This window comes from Heptranchias perlo, chromosome 23 (assembly GCF_035084215.1).
Source record: "Heptranchias perlo isolate sHepPer1 chromosome 23, sHepPer1.hap1, whole genome shotgun sequence".
Classification (NCBI taxonomy): domain Eukaryota; kingdom Metazoa; phylum Chordata; class Chondrichthyes; order Hexanchiformes; family Hexanchidae; genus Heptranchias; species Heptranchias perlo.
In genome coordinates, this window is record NC_090347.1 from 45,007,981 (window position 1) to 45,017,977 (window position 9,997).

The 9,997-nt window shown below is 45.9% G+C and overlaps 1 protein-coding gene across 1 annotated transcript in view; it reads right to left on the reverse strand.

The window, feature by feature from the left end:
* Positions 1 to 311: 311 nt before the first annotated feature.
* LOC137341295 (HUWE1-associated protein modifying stress responses-like) overlaps positions 312 to 9,997 on the reverse strand; it is a 10,257-nt gene continuing 571 nt past the window's right edge. The window contains exons 2-4 of the mRNA XM_068004412.1: positions 6,224 to 6,310; positions 4,668 to 4,943; positions 312 to 1,669 (exon numbers count right to left, since the gene is read on the reverse strand). Of these exons, the coding sequence (XP_067860513.1) occupies positions 1,431 to 1,669; positions 4,668 to 4,943; positions 6,224 to 6,310 (602 nt within the window). The 3' untranslated portion in view covers positions 312 to 1,430. The remainder of the gene's footprint in view (positions 1,670 to 4,667; positions 4,944 to 6,223; positions 6,311 to 9,997) is intronic.

A 9,997-nucleotide genomic window follows, 5' to 3' on the forward strand; every position in this document is an offset into this window, starting at 1 on the left:
CAGTAGTATGCTGAATCTGCTGGGTAACCCTGAGCGAGGGAAAGGGAACAATATCAGCCTGTGTTCACTGTCCAGATCCCTGCAGGAAAGTGGGTTTGTGTGGACATCAAATGTTGATAGGATTAGGCTCACACGTGATGCCCCCCATGGTCAAATAACAGCACTCACTGTTTAGGAAGACACATGGAGAATGCCCAGTAAGCTGAGGTAGGGGGAGGGCCTGTGAATCTGTATCCCAACTGGACTCAATGTCTTCAGTTGAAGGGGGGGGGAGGGGGGGGGAAAAGAGAGAGACTAGACAGGCTGAGAGATTTGCTGCTTCAGTATTTAATGGATTCACAACTGTGATTAGCCAGAGCATTGCAATTCAAAGTTTTTCACAATTCAAACAGGTATGATTCATACTCCAAACCATTTCACAATTACTTGACCCTGTGTGACCCAGGATAACACGACGACCAGCACTGGAACATTCACACACTGCTTTCCCCGAGTTACAAAACTTTACAGTAAAGTGTGCGCTGTAACCTTAAAGGTTGTGAACATATTGTTTACCCCTTGAGGTGCAAGATCAAGGTAATCTGGTTTTAAATGAAGACACTGCAGGGCTCTGGAGATAGCAGGCACATGATACTGGGATCCCTTTACAGACATGCAAGAGAACGACAGTCTTTAGGAAATTATTATTTTTTTAAAACAGCAAGTCTTCATACATATTTAGCCCCTTTTTCTGAGGGTGCGGAAAGGCAAGTAACCTGGTAACCAGGTTTCTGCCACTCCTGTGCCAACCATTAGGAGCTGTGCTGGTGCAGCGACTCAACAACTTTGCAATCTTCGATTTCGGAACACATGGGGACCCCTCAGTCGCAAATGCCCCAAGTGTCCTGGGTCACTCTCAATTACCAACCTTCTGAGAAATGCTCACCTTCACGTTTAAGGACCAAATACCAGGTGCGCAAAATAAACCAACGGGTAAAACAACGTTGAAGGAAAGGATTGGATTGCACATGGCTTGGCACACAGGCACGGGGTGGGGGGGAAAGAGAGGGGGTCACAGAGGATCAAGTAACTGTGAGCCAGTCCTTTACAAACAAGTCTCAAAATTACCGCTAAATAAAGTGCCAAAAGAAAATTACAAAAAGGAAACAAAAATGACATAACTGAGACACGTAATGCAGTATGCAGGCAATATTTAGATACAAATCTTCATAATGCCCATTAAAAACCCACTTTGATATTGCATTTTCAAGTACGAGTGCGTTGCAATATTGAAGTAATCACAATACACTTCCATTCAATAAACATTTGTTCCAAAGTTTGGCCAAAGGTTTACGTGTTTTTTTGGTTCCTACTATTCCCTGCTCCACCCATCCAGGTGTCTGAAGTGCGGGATTACCTCCAGTCATTCGGGAGCTCACTCCTTCGTCCCTTCATAGCATCCGGCTTCGCTTGTGACTGGGCGATTCGGTGATGACGTCACTGCACTGGGCCGGAGCCCTCTTCCTCGAGCTGTCCAGGTGGCGGGCCATCTCTTCGGCTATAAAGCTATTTAAGTCCACGTCCTGCAGGCTGCCACGCCTGCGCGCCGAGGCAGAGTTGCTGCCCGTGTGTGTCGGAGACCCGGGCGTTCCTGAGCGCACGCTGACGTTCGCCATGGCGCCACTGAGGCCTGCGGTGGGGGTGGGGGGGGGGGGGGGGCGGAGAGAGAGGAAGGGAAGAGCAAGAAGGATAGAAAAATATTAATCTCATCTCTGCTCTCGCCCTCTGCACACCACTGGGTAACATTACATTGTCCTCCAGCCAGTCCTGCAGGGTAGGACAGGGCTGAGAGCCCTCCACCACAGCCAGCAACGTGGGTCTGTGATCAGTCAGCTCAAGGAAAGGTGTGGGTGAACAGAGAGGGTCAAATACATCATCCCCTGAAAGTGCAGGTAGTTAAAGCCATAAAGGGCAACAGCATTTTGGGGTTTTATAAGTAGGGACAAAGAGAGAGAGAGTAAAGAGGTTTTGTTAAATTTGTATAATTGGTTAGTCCACAGTTAGAGCACTGTGTGCAGTTTTGGGCACCCCAAAGAGAGGACATTAAACCTATAGAGCGTACAGTGTAGATCCACCAGGATGATGCCAGGGATAGGAAATTAGTTATGAGGAGAGACTTAAGATACTGGGACGGATTCCATTGGAACAGAGACGGCTAAGGAGATTTAATCAAGGTTTTTAAAATTCTGAAGGTTTTGACTGTGAATAGGAAAATATTATTTCCTCTAGTTGGGGAGTCAGTGATGAAAGGACATGAATATAAAATTGTCACTGAGTGAAGAGAGTGGTTAGGAGAAATTTCTTTACACACAGGGTTGTTGGAGCATTGAATGTTTTGCCACAGGAAGTGGTTCAGGCAGAGACCACTGCATCTTTTTAGGGAAAATTGGCTCAAATATTTGAAGCAGAGGAAGATACAGGGCAATGGGATTAGAATTGGATTGCTCTAGCAAAGAGCCAGCACAGACACAATGGGCCAAATGGCCTCTGCACTATAAACATCTATGGTTCTAAAGCAAAATGTTATATATATTTACTGTGGTCCTCTTTCTTGAGTCTATACATGCAACGCGGATGTGCCAATACTGCTCTGAAGTCAGCTGCTACGGATATCCATATCACCCAGGGTGACTTGATCCCAGCTTCCCCACCCTATGAAGTGCCTCACCTCCAGTGTTAAGATTCAGTATCAGTAAGTCACACATGGAGAATCGAGGTTGACTCTCCAGTGTACTCTGGAGTGGCCCAGCAAGCCACCTCAGTTGTTTCAAAGTGCTACAAATAACAATTACAGTAGTTCAAGGAGAAGGTCCACCACCTAGGAAAACTAGAGTTGAGCAATAAATGCCAGCCTTGCCAGTGACGTCCACACCCCGAGCATTAATTTTTAAAAAACCCGTGCCCCATCACTGCGTGGCACAGCGAGCTTTGGATGCAACAAAATAGGTTCATTTCCCCCTCACCCCAACACCTTGAAAAAAGCCCACCTTCTGCATAAGATGGTCTTCATTCCCACCTCCGGGCAGAGACCTGGCAGGCTTCCGTTACAGGTTTCCCCCTAATACACAGACATTGGAGAATTCAGACAACAGATAATGTCATAAAATATATACCACCTCTGATTCTGGCTGTTCCCCTCGATGGATGGAAGGAAGGGAAGTAAATGGAATTAAAATTAGGTTGTTTGGCAGGCTGATATTACAGCCAAATGTTTAACCTCGCACGGTTAATGGAGTCTGCATTACAAAACTTCCAGGTTAACAGAATTTTTATTCCACAGGTGTGAGTAAGGCACATTTGTCTTGTATCACTAGATAGGAAAGATACAGTGAGACAAAATGCACCATTGGGACGAAGGGAGGTGAGACAGCTCAACAGGCTGCCACACACATCCCTGAGGCTCATGTTGTCTCGCACTGCTACTTGGAAGAGGCTACAAGATGGTAAGCAGCTCTTGAAGGGAGGGAGGTGGGGAAGGAGGCATATTGAGAGCACATGACCTTTATTTAAATATGTCCTGGATTCTGCTGTACTGATCAGACCCCATAGCAGCAAGTTACACTGCACCTTTAACAAAAGGTCTGAGGGGGGTAGGGGGAAAAAGAGACACTGACCAGGAGTTGGAAAGGTCAGGGGTGGTGAGCAAAAGTATAGTTAGAGATTGGTTTTGAGGAGACTTTTGAAGGTGGGGAGTGTGGTAGCAAGGTGGAAGAGTCAGGAAGCAGCTCCAGAGCAGAGAGGGGTAAGCAAGGCAGAGGAGTAATGGAGGGATCTCCAGGGTGGAGGGGTAGCAAGGTGGAAGAGTCAGGGAGGGATCTCCAGGGTGGAGGGGTAGCAAGGTGGAAGAGTCAGGGAGGGAGCTTCAGGGTGGAGAGGGGTAGCAAGGTGGAAGAGTCAGGGAGGGAGCTCCAGGGTGGAGAGGGGTAGCAAGGTGGAAGAGTCAGGGAGGGAGCTCCAGGGTGGAGAGGGGTAGCAAGGTGGAAGAGTCAGAGAGGGAGCTCCAGGGTGGAGAGGGGTAGCAAGGTGGAAGAGTCAGGGAGGGAGCTCCAGGGTGGAGAGGGGTAGCAAGGTGGAAGAGTCAGAGAGGGAGCTCCAGGGTGGAGAGGGGTAGCAAGGTGGAAGAATCAGGGAGGGAGCTTCAGGGTGGAGAGGGGTAGCAAGGTGGAAGAGTCAGGGAGGGAGCTCCAGGTGGAGAGGGGTAGCAAGGTGGAAGAGTCAGGGAGGGAGCTCGAGAGTGGAGGAATGACTGAAGACGCTACTACGAATGGTGAAATGAGGGGATGGGGCAATAGTGAGAGGTTGGGCGGGGCAGCAATGTGGAGGCATTGATACATAGCAGGCCAGAGTTGAAAAGCAAAGGGCTTCATCTGGGATGTAGGGCTGGAGGAGGTCACAGCGAGGCTATGGAGAGATTAGCAAATGACGAAGAATTACACAAAAAGAGCCTGGTGAAATGGCACCAGGAGGAGCGGTGCAAAGATTAACCGACATATGCCATTTCTAACTTTCAAGCCATCAAGCTGTCCAACACCCTTTTATGATCTCACGCTCTTCAAAAAGGCCTGAATATGAGTGGTATTTCTGGGTATTAGGCAGTCAGAAACCTCTCTGAATAACCTTTTATTTACCATGCACAGCAATGGCATCAGTAAATGCCTGCAGGTCACCCTCAGCAGTCCTGCTTGAATCTTCCTGTGCCCCCAATACTGAAGAGGGTATGTTTAGCCGAGGTGCCAGTCTGCTGTTCCTCGAAGGTGGTGATTTCCTACACAGGAAGCTGAGCAAGTCCTCTCGGTGTATGATGTGTCTCCTCTTTTTCACCCAGGCCAGCATTTCCTTGTTTCGCCTCTGATAGCCTGCTTGCACACCCAAATCCAAGCTCGCTCTGTACGCTTCAAGCCCATCTGGGGAGGGAAGGATGGATGTTAGACCATGTGTGTAGGTTGAATTACTATGGTGACATGGCTACTGGCTGGGGTCTTCTAGATGGTCTGTTTTTAAAAAGGAGCCCAGCATCTAATGCGAGGAGAATGACAATTACAAAAGATGAAACCAAATACATTTTTGACTCTCATGCACATTTCCTTTCCAAAAGAAAAATGTTGGGCTGTTTTGGGACAAACCAACCCAAATGTAATCACAACAGAGTACAAGGAAACAAGGGAAACAGAATTATCCAAGTACAAAACTGCGGTTTGGATAAAAGCCGCCCTTCAGCCCATTTGATCTCATCCTTGCAGGATACCAACCTACCATCTGCCTGTCATCCACCTGAACAGGTAAGACCTCCATTTAACAATTCACCTAAAGCTCTGCATCTCTGACAATGAAGCACTCCCACAGTACAGCACTGGTGAAGGTTAAGTACCAATAACATTCTGACTAACTGCCAAGTTGGTGCTTATTCCTGTTTGCTTTTTCCTCATTTCATCTCCTGAAAGCACCATGATTGGGGTACGATTTCTCGAGTGTCTGGAGTCTGCTCAGATTGTTCATCACGTGGGAGCCTAGACCAGGAGCAATATTCGAATGTGTGGGGGCGGGACAAAGATAACACAACTCAGTCTTATTCTGTGCTCACCTGATGTGTACACACACACACACACACTTTCTAAACACTGACTGCTGTGTGAAGTAGTGCTTCCTGACTTCTGTCCTAAATTTAATCTACACCAGAGTTAATCTATTCTGGTACACTTCAAAGTAGCGTCAGATTAACTGTGTCAATGCCATTAATTATCTTGTATACATCCCGTGAAGTTTTTTCGAGGGGTGGGGGGTTTTGTTCCAGATACTTTTCTCAGGTTCATTGTCTCAGACAACTCCTGTAAGTATACCTTCACTCCCTATGTCCAGGATTCTGCATTTGCCAACAGTAATTCATCGGCCATGAAGCACTTTGTGACATCCTGAGAATGTGTGATGCCTGATCAATGCAAATTTTGTTCTTTTGTCTATTTAAAGTTTTATCCACTGTAAAAGCAGTAGCGCTAAAAATAAAGCCGTTTCCAAACGTCAAGGCCCACGACATTCAAACAGAACAAACCAGCAAGTAAGAAAATCTGAGCGTAAATATTCTGCGTTGCTGGGCTGAGGGCTGGGTATCAGAACCCAGGAGGGGCCCACGGGCCACTGTTTGGACAGCCGTGCTCTTAATGAATAGGCACACTGATCAATGACGTACCTTTATATAGACAGGTGACAGAAGTAGCTGCTGCCTGGAACGGTTTCCACAAGCTCTGAATACCCAGCTGCTGCTCGTACACGCGATCTGAAAGAGGCAAAATAGCTTCTTTTTAAATTGGAACCGTCAGCCAAGGTGTCAACTCACTCCTAAATGGTGAGTGAAACCAGTTCCACTGCATCGTGACCAAGTCATTAGTGTCAAGCAGCTGAGCTCCATAATGGAAATTTACTGAAAAACAACCAATTAACAGGACTGAAATAAAGCAACTGTTAATATCTGGGATGGATAATAAATAGATTCAAACAAATTCATTGTTATTAATATGCATCAAGCAACCATGTCAGGTAAATATTCAGTTAAAAAGCAAAATATGACAAAGGTCTCATCTGACCTTCTTGTTACCAGGTTTACTGTACTATTAATACATTAAAACTGACATTTATTCTGTGATGCCAAATATCATTACCTCAAACAGCTCTCACCAGTGAAAGACCAGTACTCACCAGTACTGTACCCCAGTGTTATACAGTGACAGACCTATACCTGGTACTGCACCCCAGTACCAGGTTATAACAGGTCAGAATTTGAGAGAATGGCAGTTGACTTGTTCAAGATGATCGGGCGTGGATAATAGTGACACTGAATAAAAACTGAATGCCTTCAAAACCATCTTCAGGTGGAAGACAAATTATACGTAAGCAGAATATAAGGCCACTGAAGATTCCTCAGGGCAGATTCGGGTTGACTCCCAGGATATGGCAGAGATTTTAATGGTTACTTTGCGTCAGTCCTTGGTACTGAAGATGACACTGAGGCACCAACACTACATTGTGGTGTTGGTGCTAAAATTAAAATGTCAAAGTGGCTGATGATATAAGCCTGGCTGGAACAAGGGATCTCAAAACAGATCAGGCTGCTGGTCCTAACAGCATTCACCTGAGGGTGCTCAAAGAAACGGGGACTGTGCTCTGCGATCCCCTTGCTGAGATATTTAACAGCTTACTGGGGCCTGGGATTGTTCCCATGGCTGGAGAGAGATTCATGTGCTGCCAATTTTTGAAAAGGGCAAAACGTCAGAACCCGGAAACTACAGGCCCATTAGTTTGACTTCCGTCAAGGCAACTTTTTAGAAGGGATCATTAGGAGATGCACAGTACAACCATCTGGGCAATGAAGGGATTTTAGGGAACCCTCCGCAGAACAAGGTCCTGTCTCACTAAGCTGGTTGAATTTGCAATCTGTCCATACACCTGCACATACCTTTATATCAGCTGCAAACTGTTTCCAGCTGATGTGTTTTAATATCGATAAATGTAGTGCTATGCAGCCAAGTTACAGCAATGCCAAGCATGGGTATATCATGCACGGATGTGTGCTCAAGGCTGCTGAGCCGGAGAAAGACCAAGGTGTTATAACACATTTGTAAAAGTGGTGGATATTGTAATGATGTTGGTCATAGTCTCCATGTAGAAGAAGTGGAGATTAGGGACTGTGGCCTACATTACAAGAGGTGGATATTGGGGATTGCAGCCAACATTACAAGAGGTGGATATTGGGGATTGCAGCCAACATTACAAGTGGTGGATATTGGGGATTGCAGCCAACATTACAAGTGGAAGAGGTGGATACTGGGGACTGAGCCAACATAACTACATGTAAGAGAGGTGGATATTGGGGAAGGTGGCCTACATTACATGTAGAAGAGGTGGATATTGGGGAAGGTGGCCTACATTACATCTAGAAGACGTGCATATTGGGGACTGTGACCAACAGTACACGTAAAGACGTGGATATTGGGGACTGTGACCAACAGTACATGTAAAGACGTGGATATTGGGGACTGTGACCAACAGTACACGTAAAGACGTGGATATTGGGGACTGTGACCAACAGTACATGTAAAGACGTGGATATTGGGGACTGTGACCAACATTACATGTAAAGATGTGGATATTGGGGACTGTGACCAACATTATATGTAGAAGAGGCTGATATAGAGGACCGTGACCATCATTACTACGTGTATATTGGGGATTGTGGCCAACATTACATCTAGAAAAGGTGCATATTGGGGAGTGTGACCAACATCACTTGACATAAGGACCAGGAGTAGGCTATACGGCCTCTTGAGCCTGCTCTGCACATTTAGAAGACATGGATATTGGGGACTGCATCCAACATAACTTGTGGAAGAGGTGCATACTGGGGACTGCGACCAACATTACTTGTGGAAAGGTGGATATTGGGGACTGGGGCTAACATAACTACATGTAGAAGAGGTGGATATTGGGGACTGCGACCAACATTACACGTGGAAGACATGGACTATACAGGATAATATAAGGCAAAAAAGGGAAGCTTGTGTCAGACACCGAGAGCTCAATACTGCAAAAAGCCTAGAGTATAGAAAGTGCAGGGGTGAAATTAAAAAGGAAACTAGGAAAGCAAAGAGAGGGTATGAAAAAATACTGGCAAGTCAAATTAAGGAAAACCCAAAAATGTTTTAATAATACATAAAGAGCAAGAGGATAACTAAGGAAAGAGTAGGGCCTACTAGAGACCAAAAAGGTAACCTATGTGGAGGCGGAAGACGTGGGTATGGCTCTTAATGAATACTTTGCATCTGTCTTCACAAAACAGGCGGATGATGCAGAGATTCTAGTTAAGGAGGAGGAGGAGGACGACTGTGAAATATTGGATGGGATACACAGTGAGAGGGGAAGTATTAAGCAGTTTAGCATCTTTGAAAGTAGATAAATTGCCAGGCCTGGATGAAATTATCCCAGGCTGTTGAGAAGCAAGGGAGGAAATAGCAGAGGCTCTGACCACCATTTTATGATCCTCCCTGGCTTATTGGCATGGTGCCAGAGGATTGGAGGACTGTTAACGTCGTACTGTTGTTTAAAAAGGGAAGAGATAGACCGAGTAATTACAGGCCAGTCAGTCTAACCTCAGTGGTGGGCAAATTATTGGAATCAATTCTGAGGGACAGCATAAATCGTCACTTAGAATCGTCATCAAGGGCAGTCAGCATGGATTGTTAAGGGAAGGTCATGTCTGAACTAACTTCATTGAATTTTTTGAGGAGGTAACAAGGAGGGTCAATGAGGGTAACACGTTTGATGTCGTGTACATGGATTTTAGCAAGGCTTTTGACAAGGTCCCATATGGCAGATTGGTCAAAAAAGTAAAAGCCCATGGGATCCAAGGGAAAGTGGCAAGTTGGGTCCAAAATTGGCTCAGTGGCAGGAAGCAAAGGGTAATGGTTGACAGATGGCTGTTTCCAGTGGGGTTCCAAAAGGCTCAGTACTAGGTCCCTTGCTTTTTGTGACATATTAATGATTTGGACTTGAATGTAGGGGGCTTGATCAAAAAGTTTGCAGGTGATACAAAAATTGGCCGTGTGGTTGATAGCGAGGAAGAAAGCTATAGCCTGCAGGAAGATATCAATGGACTGTTCAGGTGGGCAGAAAAGTGGCAAATGGAATTCAATCCAGAAAAGTGTGAGGTAATGCATTTGGGGAGGGCAAACAAGGCAAGGGAATACACAATAAATGGGAGAATACTGAGAGGTGTAGAGTAACAAAAGGACCTTGGAGTGCATGTCCACAGATGCCTGAAGGTAGCAGTACTGGTAGATAAGGTGGTTAAAAAGGCATACGAGATACTTTCCTTTATCAGCCAAGGCATAGAATATAAGAGCAGGGAGGTTATGCTGGAACTGTATAAAACAATGGTTAGGCCACAGCTAGAGTACTGCGTACAGTTCTA